The sequence below is a fragment of the Rattus rattus genome, chromosome 6, assembly GCF_011064425.1.
Source record: "Rattus rattus isolate New Zealand chromosome 6, Rrattus_CSIRO_v1, whole genome shotgun sequence".
In the NCBI taxonomy this organism is placed as follows: domain Eukaryota; kingdom Metazoa; phylum Chordata; class Mammalia; order Rodentia; family Muridae; genus Rattus; species Rattus rattus.
The window spans coordinates 100,679,127-100,697,628 of record NC_046159.1 but is presented as its reverse complement, the minus strand read 5'-3'; the positions used below and the strand labels follow the sequence as shown (position 1 = coordinate 100,697,628).

The 18,502-nt window shown below is 40.8% G+C and overlaps 1 protein-coding gene across 1 annotated transcript in view; it reads right to left on the bottom strand.

Moving 5' to 3' along the window:
* Positions 1-18,502, bottom strand: part of Parp12 (poly(ADP-ribose) polymerase family member 12) — a 46,770-nt gene that overhangs the window by 14,971 nt on the left and 13,297 nt on the right. The window contains exons 5-8 of the mRNA XM_032906714.1: positions 14,460-14,583; positions 9,808-10,003; positions 3,830-3,971; positions 636-732 (exon numbers count right to left, since the gene is read on the bottom strand). Of these exons, the coding sequence (XP_032762605.1) occupies positions 636-732; positions 3,830-3,971; positions 9,808-10,003; positions 14,460-14,583 (559 nt within the window). The remainder of the gene's footprint in view (positions 1-635; positions 733-3,829; positions 3,972-9,807; positions 10,004-14,459; positions 14,584-18,502) is intronic.

Here is an 18,502-nt window from a genome sequence, read left to right as displayed (position 1 = left end):
ACTTTTAGGGAAACCTGGTACATCTTCTTCTAGTCCATACATAGTCTGGCTAGCTCCAAACCTACCCAAGATGAAGCCACTCCTGCTTTAAGGACATCTGATCAATAGAGTGAGCTCAAGAATTCTCCATCTGCTGCAGAAAGTTTCTCTCCTCCCTTATGTTCTGCCTATGGGTTCAAACAGAGGCCCTAGCAGCCATCCTGTGACACAAAGAAACCCACTGTGAAAGTAAAGCTGGTTTGTTAATGATATTATACCACTTTCTTTACCTTGGTATTCCATGATAATTCAAGAATTAAATACTTGATGAGCGTTTATTAGTTCATTGCTTCAACTTTTGTAAAGATTTAGGTTTATAATTTAGTTGTCACATTCAAAGACAAACTGATGGGTTGGCTTCAAACCTAACCAGGTTTGTACATACCAACAACCTTGTAAGCCTGTGATGAAACACACAATGCTATTCTCACTATGGCTTAAAGACTTCCCCAACTAGTAGGACTGAATGACAGTAGTATGCTAATCTCACATGCCAGTCAGTACCCTTCCATGGAGTCTGAGGAGCTTCCTGTTACTGAAAGCAAAGCATTCCTCAACTAAGACCACATACCAAGAAGCTCACAAATGTTACTTACCAGGACTGCTTCATCTGCACATCCTGGGGAGACACATACTTGGGTCTGCGACAAACCTTTCTGACAGTGCCATACACAAGGTTTTTCTGCAGAAAGGCTGAAAACACATTCCAATGAAAAAAACACATGTACACACACACACACACACACACACACACACACACAACACACGGGGAGGGGGGTACATGCACAACAGTAATGTTCTATAAACATAAATGGGTTGGATGGATAATACAACATGTAAACCCAAGATAGGTCTTAAAAATAAGGCAATTTTATACATTTCAAATATTCATAAAGAAAATAGGTATCCATAGGAGACTGAGTTTAATAAATAGAGAAATGATTAGTAATTGATGCATCAATTATATATGAGTGCCTTTGAATTGTCCCTTCCAATCATATTTAAATTAATACTTTGCTCAGCAATTTTTTTCCAGCTTAGATGTAAAAAAAGATCCAGCCAAGCCTGAAACCAAATTACTGTATCTTGAGTTAATGAAATTTATATGTAATAATTTTGTCCTTATATCTTTTTTTAAATTTGAGTAAGCTGACTCTAAAGCAGTTTTAATCAACCTTTCAACTCTTTAATAAACTAAACATTCGATTGACCCTTATCATCAGATTCACTCCAAGAACTGAGGATGTGTATCATCCACCCTGTATTGAAAATAACAAATGTCTAGAGGGCGTGTCTCCTAGGAGGTGCTACTTTTACACTTAAATATATAAAGCTAACTTTTACTTTCGTTTTAGGAACATTTTAATATTAAAAATTGTAGCTGTTTAGAATTTACCTGTCTTTGAACATAGACTGTATAATTACCGGAGGGTGTGCGTGTCTCTTACACTGTAGCTAAACACAGTATTTCTGGAGTCCACTGTTCACATAGCAGCTTCCATAACCCTTGTGACACTCATCATACAGCCTCTGACTGATGCTCTGCTTATTAATGCGCTTGGCTGATTATCTATAATGAATCTCAGATGACCTTTCCCTAGTGAAAACAGGCTATTCAGGATGTATAGACTGGTTACACATATGTTAGATATCTTCTCTAACCTTCCATGGAGAAAAAAGAGCCCTTTCCCTAATAACCTTGTTGTTTCCTTAATTCATACTGTGGTAGATCCCCAAAGGAGCTCGCTCTAGAGGACTCTGCCTGTTGATAGCCAGTAACTAGAATGCCGTTACTCTGCTTTTAGATGCCTGGCCATTGCCTAGAGTTGCCTAGAGTTCTTTCATGAAAAGGATCTTTACCAGAGCTGGTCTCCCCAAACATACAGTAAGTCATCTGGGCTGCTGTCTATATATATTTTGAAAGTATCTGCTTCCCAGTCATCAGTAAATGTGTGTGATAGCTTGGTTTGAGACTCTATTTTATTATATATAGTAAAGACTGTGTAGGTGAAGCCCATGACTTTCATCCTTTTCCTTTGAAGATACTATTATGCACCAAAAAATAAAAGCAATGGACAAACTGTGACCACCTAATGACCTTAGGTCAGGCCACTATGAACATGATTTTTCTTGATATATGCCTGTAGACATAGCTAGATCCTGGTCCTAAAAGTCTGTTCTATCTCCAGAGACTGAAGTCCAGATTGAGAACTAGAAAGGTATGTCTGAATATTGCTGATGCCAAGAAGTGCATGCTGACAGGAGCCTGATATAGCTGTCTCCTGAGAGGCTCAGCCACAGCATGACAAATACAGAGGTGAATGTTAGCACCCAACCATTGAACTGAGAATGGGGTCCCCATTGAAGGAGTTAGAGAAAGGATTGAAGGAGCTGAAGGGGTTTGCAACCCCACAAGAACAACAATACCAACCAATCAGAGCTCCTAGGGACTAAACCACCATCCAAAGAGTACACATGGACAGAACCATGGCTCCAGCTGCATATGTAGCAGAGGATGGCCTTGAGGGGCACCAGTGGGAGAAGCCCTTGGTCCTGCCAAGTGTAGGGGAATGTCAAGGCGGGGAGGTGGGAAGAGGGAGTGGTTAGGGAGGGGGAACACCCTCATAGAAGAAGGGGGATGGGAGATGGGATAGGGGGTTTATGGATGGAGAAACCGGAAAAGGGGATAACATTTGAAATATAAATAAAAAAATTTCCAATTTAAAAAAAAAAGAAAAGGAAGATGTGTCTGACATTTTGTTGTATTGGATGTATGTTTCCCAGATGTTTAAAGGAACTATTCTAAACTTTGGTCAGCATCAGTTAGAGGAGCGGCAGCTGCATAAACTGCTCTACGAGGCAGTCCTGACTTTCTACCCCGTGCCCTCCTACACACTAGCATCAATTACAGTGACTGTCACTTGTGACACTCATGACTGGTATCCTCCAGTAGAAGTCGTTCCCCTGGAGAACAGAAGAAACTTCTCTGAGAGGCAAGACAAGCTGCGGGGAGCCTTCCTCAAACAAAACCACAAGTGCTGCAATAGCACAAGCCAAAAATAACTGGCCCAAAGCAAGCAACCAAGTGGTTTGAGGAAAAATCACTAATGGCACTTCATTGCTTTTCCACACAGAACAAAATATACAAAACAGTGAGGGTAGCCAGCATACTGCACCAAAACCAAGCCCTCTGACTCCCTTTAACATGCTGGATTTGCAAGATGCTAAATATAAAATATTATATGTAATCAAAACTGAGCAGAGCATATGGTATGCTTGCCTGGAGATGGCATGACAGACTACAGAAAAACTGAAAAAACATTCTCACAAATCAGCCCCTGAAGAACTAGCCAAGGGGAAACTGGTCTGCTTTTATCTGTGAAGATATACAGGGAAATCATCTCAGCTCCAGCTTCTGGACACTACATGTACAGAACTTTTAATTAGTGTGTGCTAAACCGGACCGTCCCATCCAGGCTGAAAGAAAAGGTGGTAGCTTCAGTGCCACACCAGGAATAATAGGGCAACACTATGTAACAGAGCCACTTGGGTCTTGTTGGAGACTGAGATTAACCTTCAGAAACAGAACAGCCACACTACTCACTGTCTTTCCATCTCCTTATCCTCCCATCCTCAAAGCACATCTCCCTGACAGCAAAGGACAGTGTCATCTGTTGATGGGTCTCTCTGCCTTTTGGGACAGATATATCCTCCTTTCCTTCTTTATAGCAACAGCCCAGGCCCCAGGTTAATATGGGAAGCTGGACTCTACTCCACAAGTAGGAAGTACCTTTGAAGTCTAATTCATAGTTGTGCTTTCCAGCCTGGAACTTCAAGATGGCTGCCTGGGCATCAGCCCCCGGAACACAGAATGCCAAGTAAGCCTTTTCCACATCACTGCTGCTGATGGTGGTCACAGGGTGCCCTGTGCCCTGTGAGGGAAAAATCCAGAGATGTCTTAGAGTCAAGAGCCTATTGAAGATGAATTATTAATATAAATATAAAACAATGAAATGAATTAATCTGGTGGCTGTATTTCTTTACCTTGTGTTAGTCCCCGATGACTACACAAAGAAACCAAGATCTATTGAAAATTGCACCTCAACAGCTGATCAATTAAACAATCTATCTTTATTTTTTATGTTAGTCTGGCTACCTCCCAGCACCATCCCATGATACCTGCATATTATTGATCTGGCTCTTTAGACCTCTTCTTCATGGCTCTAATTTCTCCATCCTACCGGCATATCTGCCCTCCTTCTCTCCTTCCTCTAGTTAGCAGACATCCTACCCTATTCTCTACTCTGCCCAGCCACTGGGTGATCAGCATTTACTGACAAGGCAGGGAATAAATGGTAAGAACTATTTACACAAACTTGAGACAGGAGATTCATGTATAAGCACTACAATGCTGTGTTGGGATTGAAACAAGATTTGAGGACAGACTAACCCAGGGTACACTGTACCCGCATATAAAACCTTATGTCTACAGCCTATGGTGATGAACAAAGATGCTGTCAATCCAGCCTCTGTTTTAGACAGAAAATCTTGTTATAGGAAAAGAGGAAGGTACCAGAGAGCAGAGTGAGGGGATGGGGAGGGGGTACGGAAGGGAATGACATGACTCTCCTGAACCTATTCTTGTTGACAGAAGACAGTAACTACAGGTCCTGCTAAGCAGGGTAATTGGGATATGATCAACAAAAAAATCATAGAACAGCAGCAAAAAGCATAACTCAAACAGGAAAAGGTACTTACCAACAATAGAAAACATGACAGGAGAACCAACTGTCATGATTTGCCCTTTGACCTCCATGCAGTAACATGAGCATACCCAACACACACACATACACACACACACACAGAGAGAGAGAGAGAGAGAGAGAGACATACACACAGACACAGACAGACACACACACACACACACACACACTTACTTCAAAAAATCTTCAGAACAGATGACACAATCCTTCAAATGATGGTAAAATATCAACAGCAAATTCACATAGGCTACTTAACTCATCAGCTCAAAAACTGCTGCCTCTTGTAAAATGGCTAGCTATTTTACCACAGTAACCATTTCCCGTAACTCGCTTCGACCCTCTTCCCAGTTTCCAGTCCAGACCCTTCCATGTCTCTCCCAACTCTTCCTCCTTCAGTTGGCCAACAGTTTGCTGAAACTGGGAGACAGCCGCTTCTCCCAGTTTCCCCAGTACTACAACTAGAACTGTAACAACTGTCCTGGCCTATCGGCTCACTCGTCTTCACTGGTTCATCTGTCTCCTAGCAATATCTTCCCCTCCAACTTTCCTTTCTCGATCTGCTAGTCCCCTCCACCCCCAGCCCCCCAGCTGGCTTTTTTTTATATCGCAGAAATCCAAGAGGCCACCAACATTTGGTTCTTTCTATTCAGGAGAAACTCCCTCTCTCTGTTTTAGTCACTGGGAATGAACCTATTTGTTGTCCCTTTTCTTGATATTTTCTTCTAATTTTTTATTCTCAAGCTTCTCTAATTCCACCCATATTTTTTCCAGTTCCATTTAACCCTTTTATAAACAAAATAGCCTAAAATGAGCAAAAAGAGAGAGAGAGAGAAAAAAAACTACTGCTAAAAACCATGGGAAGCATGTCCTAACAACAGCCTCAGTACATCTTTTAAAACACAGTATCCATCCCTCTTTTCCTGCCTTTTGCTCTGTAGTACTTGAAATCAAACCTCCCTAGCCTTATTGTAAAACGCGGGTTTTTTTCTTTTTTCTTTTAATGTTTCTTTTTCCTACAAACAGCCCCATACTAGGCACCATTTGTAGCTGTTCTCTGCGGGTTCAATTTCAAATGCAGTAAGCATTTGAACATATGAAGACCAAGTGTAAAAATGTTTTTAGATCATTAAAGGTGAGAGCAAAATCTATGGAAGAATGGCTCAGGTAGAAGACTGACATTGGTTCTTATTTGTATAATGCCATGAACATTGGGCAAGCCATAGCTAAATATTTTAGATCTCAAAACGCACGGTGCTTTAACTGTGGAAGATAGCCATTTGTAAAGACTGTAACCAACCACCCTTGGAATGACTGGTGCTTTAATTGTCAGAAATATGGTCATTTCTAAGGGCATCTCTAAGGACAATGGTTTTTCTAAACATAAACAACAAAGAAGGCCTAGTTTCCCAGGGTGTTCAGGCAATATGGCAAAGGGTTACAACTGGACCAACGAATATAAGTCCAAGAGAGATATCCAAGGCAATTTCTTATCATCAGAAATAAAATTGGAGGCCTAACTCTAGATCCTACAGCAAAAGTAGAAGCTTTTCCCCCATCAGCCAGGAATAAAACACAAGCAGGAAAACCCCAACTATCTTCTACTGAAGATCTAATGCATGCTACTGTGGGTACTGCTGCTCTAGACTTGGCCACAGTCCCCCAGATCCAATGGTACAAAATATCTACTAGAGTTTATGGTCCTTTGCTACCAGGGACAGTAGGAATGGTCTTGGGAAGGAGTGGATTGACTACCCAAGAATTCATTGTGCATCCAAGAACTATAGATAAAGATTTCAAAGGAGAAATTAAAGTCATAGTCCATGTAAAAAGAGAGATGCAAGTGAGCATAGGCGACAGGACTGCTCAGCTATAACCGCTTCCCTATATCAAAGGCAAGGTTGTTCCAGCAGAAAGACCAGGTGGACTAGGAAATACAGGAAAACATGTGTTTTGGCAAACAGTTGTTAATAACTGGAATCCAAAATTAAAGTTGCAAGTGAACAACATTAAAATAGAAGATTTGGTGGATACAGGAAACTATCATCTCACAAAAATCTTAGAATTTAGAATGGCCACTTCAAAAGGTGTACACCTAGTTTCTAGAAACTGTATTCACACAGCTTGGGTACAGCTCTCATCTCATCACCTCATTTGAGGAAATAAAAGTGACATTTACTAAGAACAAGAAACCCATGACTTGGTACAACCTCCAACAAGCCAGGGAGCACAAGTACCCATCAGGCCCCAGATGATTTTCACTGTGGAAGGGGATCTCTACATAAATGGCTTTCTTCACACACTGCATTCTATAAGTCTCCAGAGACTCCTTTTGATCTCAGCCATTGTGGACATCTTCAAATAACTGACAGTGAGATGCCTGGTTTAGGTTCCAAACAATGGTATTATATAAATCATTATTCTCACTCAATCCTATCTTCTAAAATTGTAGAAACAGGCAAGAAAGGCAATTTGAAAGCCTTCAACATTATACTACAGTTGTAGTAAGTACTAATTGCAGAGTTCTCTATTAACTAATAAAATCAGAGAGAGAGAGAAGCCATGGCAGGTGATGTTAAGATTCTGCTCTGTGTATTTACAGTTTGAGTGTAGGAAAGTATGTGGCGGCAAGAGACACTGGGCCGCCGAGGAGTTGGGATGTGTTTCCGCCAAGATACCTAGCAGATATCTTGAGGCACCATGCTGCGGACTTAGTGAGGAAATTTTCTCCAGTGCCCATGTGTTAAAGATGCTTCCCCACTTTTTCTTCTATTCGTTTGAGTGTGTCTGGTTTGATGTGGAGGTCCTTGATCCACTTGGACTTGAGGTTTGTACAGGGTGATGAGCATGGATCGATCTGCATTCTTCTGCATGTTGACCTCCAGTTGGACCAGCACCATTTGCTGAAAATGCTGTCTTTTTTCCATTGGATGGTTTTGGCTCCTTCATCAAAAATCGAGTGACCATGGATGTGTGGGTTCATTTCTGGGTCTTCAGGTCTGTACCGTTGGTCTATCTGTCTGTCTCTTGCTCCACTATGTTCATAGTAGCCTTATTTATAATAGCCAGAAGCTGGAAATAACCCAGATGCCCTTCAACAGAGGAATGGATACAGAAAATGTGGTACATCTACTCAATGGAATATTGCTCAGCTATCAAAAACAATGCCTTTATGAAATTCATAGGCAAATGTTTGGAACTGGAAAATATCATCCTGAGTGAGGTAACCCAATCACAGAAAAACACACATGGTATGCACTCATTGATAAGTGGCTATTAGCCCAAATGCTTGAATTACCCTAGATGCCTAGAACAAATGATACTCAAGATGGATGATCAAAATGTGAATGCTTCACTCCTTCTTTAAAAGGGGAACAAGAATACCCTTGGCAGGGAATAGGGAGGCAAAGATTAAAAACAGAGGCAGAAGGAACACCCATTCAGAGCCTCTCCACATGTGGCCCATACATATACAGCCACCCAATTAGACAAGATGGATGAAGTAAAAAAGTGCAGGCTGACAGGAACCGGGATGTAGATGCTCCTGAGAGATACAGCAAATACAGAGGTGAATGCCAGCAGCAAACCACTGAACTAAGAACAGGACCCCCGTTGAAGGAATCAGAGAAAGAACTGGAAGAGCTTGAAGGGGCTCGAGACCCCATATGAACAACAATGCCAAGCAACCAGTGCTTCCAGGGACTAAGCCACTACCCAAAGACTGACCATGGACTCTAACCTTTTCGGTAGCAATGAATATCCTAGTAAGAGCACCAGTGGAAGGGGAAGCCCTTGGTCCTGCTAAGACTGAGCCCCCAGTGAACGTGTTTGTTGGGGGGAGGGCAGTACTGGGGGGAGGATGTGGAGGGGAACACCCATAAAGAAGGGGATTGGGAGGGTTTAGGGGGATGTTGGCCTGGAAACAGGGAAAGGGAATAACATTCGAAATGTAAATAAGAAATACTCAAGTTAATAAAAAAAAATCAAGAATCACCAGATTGTAGTTAAAAAAAAAAAATTGCAGTTGGAAAACAGGAAGTTATGTAGCCTTTGCATCTGTAAATAATAACAAAAAATTTTGTCTAATCTTGAAATTATATCATTTGAAAATTTCAAGAAAGCCCCTAACTATATTTTACAGTGCTTTATAAAGAGTATGAAATTGTATTTCAGAATACAAGAAAGTATTCTTTGAAATAATTAAAAGCTGTAGAAGCTCATTATTTTCTCTACAAAAGGAATTCTACGTCTAAAGACGTAGTTCAAGTGTAAGTTCAATTATTTCAAGAAAATTAATGCAATGACTTAGGCATGTAAATAATGTAGTATTTAATTTGGCAGACAAATATGCACAAAATGGATATTATGTATGTATGTGTTTATATTATTATATGTATTGATAAAGTATTTAGAATTAATGACTGATTGCAAATGCTGAAATAGATTAAAACTGTGGATGCTAGTTATTCGGAAGGGTTGAACTAGATCAAACATAATTTGAGTCAGATGGAAAGGGAGCAAAATGTGTGTCACAATATTTTCCATTTTTCTGGAATAAACCTTAAAAGTTTTAATAGCATATTTAAAAAATAAAAGTGAGTGAAACAGTTTTAATTACTTTATTGGCTAGCAAAGAAATGACAATGTTTTAGCTTCAAAATCATCTTCAGAGCTTCTTCCTGTGTATTCCTGCCAACCATATAACCTAAGTGGTGTGGTTTCCCTTATTAAAAATTAAACTTGGTGAACTTTAAAAAAAAAAAAACTAATAAAATCAATGAAAAAGCTGCCATCATGACAGTTATTTAATATTAAATAACATTCATGAGTTATTTAGCCTTAATTAATGAACAAAGATGTCTAATTGTTTAAAGATAGGCTTATAAAGATATACAGTCTTCCAGGTATCTGGAGATTCTGGTGTCTACCAAATTGCTTCCTTTGTGCTTTTTTTTTAGAATGGCTCCTTCATCTTATGTAAAGCAACATCCCTTCTCACCACACATACCTGTCGTCCGTACTCCTGCCAAGAACCAAACTCATCCATCCAGTACCAAGCCCACTCAGTAGTGAGGATGAAGTGTGGGGGCTTGGTGACTGAGGAAGCTGTGGAGAGTCGGCGAGCCAGAGTGTGGCCAAGCTTCATGGAATTAAAATCTAGATTGTCAAAGTGGAAGCCGGCGGCTGATTCTGTGTATACAATCCTGCAAACAAAGTAAAGAGCAGATGAAAACTTTCCAGTCAGACAACACAGCCATTGTGCTTCCATCTATGAGAACACACGATGGGAAGATACGAACAGCAAATATGTTGTACTCAGTTCTCTGAATGTTTCTAAAGGTGGGGAAAGCTGCTTTTTAGGATCAGTGCTTCTCCTCTGTGATACAGAAGACCAGATATTATAAAAATTCTGACTGTAAATACAGAAATGTTGGTTAAAATTTTCTTCTTTAAAATAATCAGGGCTGGAAATACGGCAAGGGCAGAGCAGTAACAGCCCTGGGTTGACCTCCAAAGCTACAAAAACAAAAGGCATTACAAAACTGTCAGAATGAGCAGAAATCCTTACAAGACAAAATTAACAATAGCTAGCATTTGCTGGCACCTGCATAAAATAATTTAGGTTTAGAAGACTCAATCTTTACAACCCTATGGGATAGGACTATTAGTACCACGTAACAAATGGAAAAGTAAAAGCCCATGAATGCTAAGAAACACATCTGAGCAAATACAGCCCACAAACAAGGTATAAAGGAGACAGTCTAACTACACAGCTACACTGCAAGCCACCAGTCCAGGCTTCTTTCAAAATGTGGTAATGCTCAAAGACCAAAGGGAATCACAAAACCAGAAAGGAAAGTGAGGACAGTGTCAATGAGTAGGACAGAGTTGTGGTTTTAGCAGCCAAGATAAGGGTAGGGACACAAGCAAATGTAGTATCTGAGTAAGAATGAAGGCCAAATCTAAGGAGTTTTTTTCCCCTCTAGTGCTGGGTAATGAACCAAGGGCTTCCACACACACTAGGGAACCACTCCTCAATTGAGCTACATTCCCAACTCTCTCTTAATTTTGAAGCAGTCACTAAGTTGTGCAGGCAGGCCCTGAACTTGTGACCCTCCTGCCTCATCTTCCCAAAGAGACAGTATTACAGCCCTGTACCCCTAGACCCAGCTCAGGAAGCTAGGCCTGGTAGCACATCCCTGTATTTGGGATCCTAGTATTTGGGAGGTCTAGGCAGGACCAGAAGTTCAAGGTCATTCTCAGCTGCGCAGTGCTTTGGAGGATAGGCAGAGTTACTTGAGACAACACCTAGACAAATGAGAGGGAAAGGGAGAAGAAAAGAGAGAGAACAGAGACAGAGTTCTATACAGATAGATCCCAGAAACATGTCAAGGCAGTCCGAAGGAAATTCACCTGCATACACATGTGCTCCCCAGAACTTTCAACCAGTCAAGCCTCCCACAAGTTTTAGGATGTTTCACACTTCTACGTGAGAATTAGCTGTAAGGATAGTGATTCCCAAAAAAGCAAACACAAACTCTCAGGAGGAATTTACTTCACAAGGATTTCCAGATGACTGAGACACAAACTACCATCTAAGGATGCAAACAGTGTAAAATGGTTCTTCCTAATTATCAAAGTCTACAATGGGATTAGAAACTTCAAAAAATAAGCAGGCAAACTGGAAAAAACAAGAAGATTTATGAGTAAGTAATAAATCATAAACTTCAGAGTCACAGATGGCCTCACTACATCTCAGATGAGGCTGAACTCGTGGCCTGGGAATGCGAGAAGAGTCCCTGTAAACGCAGCGAAGAGGAAAGGGAGTGGAGGAGACCTCAGGAGAATGAATGGTAAAGTGAGGACGTTCAGGGCGCACAGCACACACTTTATCAGAGTCCCAGCAGCAGTTCTAGAAGGGACCAAGTCCAAGGGCTCAGAAGATGGGCGTGGTGTGCATAAAAATGAGAAAGACACAATTCTCCCCAAACTCACAACAGCCATTGTAACTTCAAGTCAAGAATACAACGGAGTAATCTGTAAGCTGATAGATTTTAAATTCCTAAAGAACAAAATGGCAAGAAGCAGGAGGAGGAGCAAGGAGTGAGGGGGAGGAGCCTTTGCCTTTCCAGATGCCAGAACCTAGTATTGAGCTTCCATGGGTCACAGTGGGGGTTGATAGACAAGAACTGACCAGAGACAGGAAACAGACAAACACACTGAAGAGGGACACTCAACAGGGGTGTAAAAACATGGTATCTGACAACTAAAACTAAAATGAAATGTGTAACATTTTACCAAATTTGGCTCTCTTTAGGTGGTTTTAAAAATAAACATCTAAAAATGAGTAGACACAGAGCCTGTATGATATGAGTGTGCTTTGTAGTTTAAATTTTATGACAGGTATTTTAATCATGAGCAAATTAATTAAAACTTTTCAAAGTAGTTATTGGAGAAACTGGTGAATCACCTAAAGACGAAATTGGGCTCAAATTTAATCACATAAAAAAGAGAATTTAAATATATAGCGTTATACTTAAAATGTTTGCTTTTAGAAAAAACTCAGAATTCTTTTGTTATTGCAATAAAGGAAGATTTCTTAAGACATATAAAGTACAAAACCACAAAGGAAAAGATGGACAAATATTTCTCTATTAAAGGTGCTATTAGCTGACTGAGTTTTTTACCTCACATTTAATATCCAAAAATGCAGAAAGTGCCTCAAAATAAAAGGATAAATAAAAACACAGTTCTCCCTATGCCCAAAATATGTTTAAGGATGGATACTACATAGGAAATTAACCAAAAACAGTTAATAAACACATGAAAAAATTTTCTTCATTGGAAATCATGGCTATGCAACTGAGAAAACATTTTATACTCTAGACTTGTTAGTATGCAAATATTCAGCAATACCAATGTTGGGGGCACGTCATTAAACACTGCTAATGAGGCTGGAAAGCACTACAATCGCCTGAAAAACCAATCTCCTGTCAGGGGGACAAACACAGCCTACTTCTCAGAAGACACTCTGGAAATCTCTCCATGTAAACACATGTATGCTACACAGAAGACCGACCCAATACAATCCTGGGCCTGGGGAACACCCTATCATCCGAGCCCTTGGGAGGTGTGGGTCAGACTGAGAGCTTACGGACAGACTGTGCCACATAATGAGACCCTGTCTCAAAAACCAACACTGAAAACCTTTTTCAAGGAAAAGAAACCACAATGCTATTAGACTCAAGACCTATTAGTATACAGCAAATGATTCAACTTACAGGTCCACAAATGAGCAAAGCTAATCTAAGGTGAGGGAAGTCAGTGAAGACAGATTTAGGAAGTGTGTCAAATGAAGAACCTTCTATGGTGATGAGATCCTCTGTATTCTAGCTACACAGGCAAATACATTTACTAAAAGTAACTGAGCTGGATACTTAGTATTTGTGAATAACACTGTCTAAAATTAGCTTCAAAGAGAAAGATTATGGGTGGTATGTGGGCTATTTAATCTTCCTAAGGGAAATACGTTTTACATTCTTAGACAAGAGCAATTTGCGCATACACACTTTTTATCTTAGATTTCAAATTCTCTTTTTAGGGAGCTCAGTGGCTAAGAGCACTTGCTGCTTTTACAGAGGATCAGATTTTGGTTCCCAGCACCCACTGTGGGTAACTCAAAATTGCCTACAACTCTAGCTCCAGGAGTGCCAATACTGTAGCTTCTGCAGGCACCTTTACTTCCATTCATTCTCATTCTCATTCTCTCTCTCTTCCTCCCTCCCCGTCTCCCTCTCCCTCTCCCTCTCCCTCTCCCTCTCTCTCTCTCTCTCTCTCTCTCTCTCTCTCTCTCTCTCTAACAGACATGCACATTAACATAACCAAAAATAAAATGAAGCCCAACCTTTTTTATTTTAATAAAATTTATTTATTTTACGTGTATAGGTATTTTGTTTGCACAACTTTACCACATGAGTACAGTACCTGAAGAGGCCAGAAAAGGGCAAAAGATCCTCTACAATGGGAAGGAATTGCAGACAGTGAGCTACCATGTGGATGCCAGAACCAAACGCAGGGTTTCTGGCAGAGCAATGTGTTCTCTACCTACTATGATACCTCTCTAGCCCATGCTCAAAATAAAAAAAATTATCTTTTTAGCAGTATGTCACAGCACATTTTAAAACAAATAATGGTTAAATACTTAAAAGACGACTACCTGAGTCTTCCTTGTTTACATGAATTGGCTTTGTGAAAAAAATTAAAGACTAAAAACATTCAATTTAAAACAATTTGGCTGTGTGACCTTGTGGAAAGACTGTAAGTTTACAAACTCCTAGTTTGTAAAGACAATCTCGATTGTCTGTAATAATGAGTAACTGTGTATATCAATCCCAGCAGCAACTGAGGTTACTTGATCTTGGTACCACCTTCTTTTCCCACAGCTCCTCCCTGAATGGACAACAGATAACTAGTATAAATCATAGCCAGTATAAACATAGGCTTCACCTCCAGAACAAGCTTTGGGGTGAGTGTGCGTGCATGGGCTGTGCGTCTGCATCTGTGCATGCATGCACATACTATTGTTTACACTGAATCCCTTACGCTGCACATGAAAGGCTGCACACAGCTGGGACAAAGGGCATGCTCTCACTCTCCTACCTGTCTTTACTGGGATTGCAATAAGCATTTTCAATAAGCTCCATGTTGTCCAGATCCTTCCATTCACCTCCATCCAAGAATTGCCACCGATATGGCAAATGAAAATGTACCCGATGGCACTTATCTAAAATGGAAACAGAGAGTAGTCAGCCACCCTAGCAGTGAGCAGTGTGACCCCATCCTGTAACTGTCCATGGGATGACCCTGACTACTGGCCTGAGAACATCCTGGGAAGTTATGAGGACGTTATGCTTTGCTAATGCAGTGACATACTGAAGTACTACAGATCTTACTATGTGAGTCTTCCCTTCAAACGGGACATTGCAAAATCTATGTGTTAGTCTAGAACATCATTCCATGACCATAAAGAAACTGATCATAAGAAGGTCCCAGCCCTGAAGAGGGCAGCCAAGTTGTTCCTTGTCTCTATACACAAAGATGAGGTCAGATTCCAGACTTAACGGAATCCACCCCAGATGGATGGCTGGATGTCTCAGGTATTAGAATCACAAGTTCGAAATAAAAATAGGGTTGGAAATACCGTTCAGTGACAGAGCACTTGCCAGGCACAGAAAAAAGGCTTAGGTTCAATCTGTAATCAAAGGAAAGAAGGGAGGTTTGGAGGGAGGAAGGAATCCATGTAACCTTAACATCCTACTGAAGGTGGCTTGGTATCCATCAGTACCCATGACTCCGCTCGACTTTCTCTGTCATCTGTGCCACAGGCCCACACTGCCCTCCCCGTTCAAGCCCTTCCACCCTACCCTATCTTTGCTTCTGCTGTCTCTGACACTTTCCAAAGTCCTGTGAGTTTCTGGTACATCTGTACAGAGATAGTGAGGAGGATAGAAAGAAAAAAGGTTTGGGAAGTTCACTGAAATGGAGATATAACCAAGATGTAATCTATTAGAAAGATACTCAATCAAGTGTAGAATGTTCCTACATACAAAGCAGGAGACAGAGAGATTGGTAGCATTCTAATTAAATACACATACGAATGCAGATATTTCATGTAGAATCGTAAGGAAAGACGCTCATCATTTTGCATGTTTTGAATTAAGTCTTAAGACTTTAGTATGTAGTTTCCAAAAGTAAGCAACTGGTCAAGAAAAACAAGGAAAGTACGGGTGTGATAGTGCTACATAAGAACAAAACCAAATATACATATACATTAATATAAGAGACATATATACTACTACACATGTCACATCTTTCTAGACAGATACCCAAGAAGCAGGAAATCATTGTTTTTAAAGGACCTACCTAGATGCTAAGAAAATGGAGGTTGATAAAGATTCATTTCTTATTAACTGTAGTTAACCCATTTTAATTTGTATTTTTAAAAATTAATTAAAGCAAATTAACAGTTTAAAATTAAAATTTCCTAAAGTCTGTACATTCTTTCTCAATGTCAGATCTTTTCCAGATTCTACAAAAGGTACCACAGAGGAGCCTGTTAACATTGCTAGGGCTTATCAGAGAATAGGCCAGGAGCTGTGTGGACACCGCAAAAAGGGGCACAAGATCAAGAGGCCTCAGGAAACAAGCTGGAGTATCCAGGCATAGAAAGCTCTTAAATTCTACAAGGCAGAACAAATCTCGGGAACTTGCAACTCCTTCATTTGTATAGAGTTTGCCCTTACATGACTCACACTGGACTCAGAAACATATTGGGTTCTTTATTTTTCTTTCCTTTATTGGATTTTTTTTTATTTATATTTCAAATGTTATTCCCTTTCCTGGTTTCCCGGACATAAGCACCCTATCCCATCCCCTTCCCCTTCTTCTCTAAAGGTGCTCCCCTCCCCATCCACTGCCCCCCCAATATTCCCCCTACACTGGGGGTCCAACCTTGGCAGGACCAAGGGCTTCTCCTTCCATTGGTGCCCAACAAGGCTATCCTCTGCTACATATGCAGTTGGAGCCATGTCTCAGTCCATGTATAGTCTTTGGGTAATGGTTTAGTCTCTGGGAGCTCTGGTTGGTTGGCATTGTTATCCTTATGGAGTTGCAAGCCCCTTCAGCTCTTTCAATCTTTTCTCCAATTCCTCCAACAGAGGTCCTGTTCTCAGTTCAATGGCTTGATGCTAGCATCGCCTCTGTGTTTGACCTGATCTGCCTGTGTCCCTCAGGAGATATCCATATCCAGCTCCTGCCAGCATGCACTTCTTAGCTTCATCAATCTTATCTAGTTTTGGTGGAGATATATATATATATATATATGGGTCACATGTGTGAGGCAGGCTCTGAACAGCTGTTCCTTCAGTCTCTACTCCAAACTTTGTCTCCATATCCCCTCCTATGAATATTTTTGTTCCCCCTTTTAAGGAGTGAAGCATCCACACTTTGGTCATCCTTCTTCTTGAACTTCATGTGGTCTGTGGATTGTATCTTACGTAATTCGAACTTTTGGGCTAATATCCACTTATCAATGAGTGCATACCATGTGTGTTTTTCTGTGATTGGGTTACCTCACTCAGGATGGTATTTTCTAGTTCAATCCATTTGCCTATGAATTTCATGAAGTCATTGTTTTTGATAGCTGAGTAGTACTCCATTGTGTAGATGTACCACATTTTCTGTATCCATTCCTCTGTTGAAGGGCACCTGGGTTCTTTCCAGCTTCTGGCTATTATAAATAAGGCTGCTATGAACATAGTGGAGCATGTGTCTTTTTGTATGTTGGAGCATCTTTTGGGTATATGCCCAGGAGTGGTATAGCTGGGTCCTCAGATAGTGCAATGTCCAATTTTCTGAGGAATCTCCAAATTGCTTTCCAGAGTGGTTGTACCAGCTTATAATCCCACCAACAATGGAGGAGTGTTCCTCTTTCACCACATCCTCGCAAGCATCTGCTGTCCCCTGAGCTTTTGATCTTAGCCATTCTGACTGGTGTGAGGTGGAATCTCAGGGTTGTTTTGTTTTGATTTGCATTTCCCTTATGACTAAAGATGTTGAACATTTCTTTAGGTGCTTCTCAGCCATTAAATATTCCTCAGCTGAGAATTCTTTGTTTAGCTCTGTACCCCATTTTTAATAGGGTTATTTGGCTCTCTGGAGTCTAACTTCTTGAGTTCTTTGTATATTTTGGATTATCAGTCCTCTATCAGATATAGGATTGGCAAAGATCTTTTCCCAATCTGTTGGTTGCCGTTTTGTCCTAATGACAGTGCCCTTTGCCTTACAGAAGCTTTGTAGTTTTTTGATGTCCCATTTGTTGATTCTTGATCTTAGAACATAAGTCACTGGTGTTTTGTTCAAGAAATTTTCCCCAGTGCCCATGTGATCGAGACTCTTCCCCACTTTTTCTTCTATTAGTTTGAGTTTATCTGGTTTGATGTGGAGGTCCTTGATCCACTTGGACTTAAGCTTTGTACAGGGCGATAAACATGGATCAATCTGCATTCTTCTACATGCTGACCTGCAGTTGAACCAGCACCATTTGTTGAAAATGCTATCTTTTTTCCATTGTATGGTTTTAGCTCCTTTGTCAAAGATCAAGTGTTCATAGGTGTATGGGTTCATTTCTGGGTCTTCAATTCTATTCCACTGATCTACCTGGCTGCCTCTGTACCAATACCATGCAGGTTTTTATCACTATTGCTCTGAAATACTGCTTGAAGTCAGGGATGGTGATTCCCCCAGAAGTTCTTTTATTGTTGAGGATAGTTTTTGATATCTGGATTCTTGACAAGGAATGAGCCTAACAAATAATGAAGCACTGGGCCAGGCTGTTATGGTCCAGACATTGTGGTCAAATCAAGAGTTCCTGTTCCCTGCCTGAAGGATACTGGCGGAAATGCCGGGAGGTGAGCAGAAAGCACCCACTGTTGAAAAGCTATGTTGACAAACTCCAAGTACAAGCAAACTCTGGGTAGCCTAAGGAAAATCTCCGTGGAAGACATCAGCTCCGGAGCACGAGTATCTCCCCCATGCCCACCAGACTAAGGCCTCAGAAAGGACCCAGGGACCCAAGGCTGTGGCTAAGAGTAGACTTGGAACAGAATGTGGTGCTCAGGCCAATCACAGCTGGAGGCCCCTGG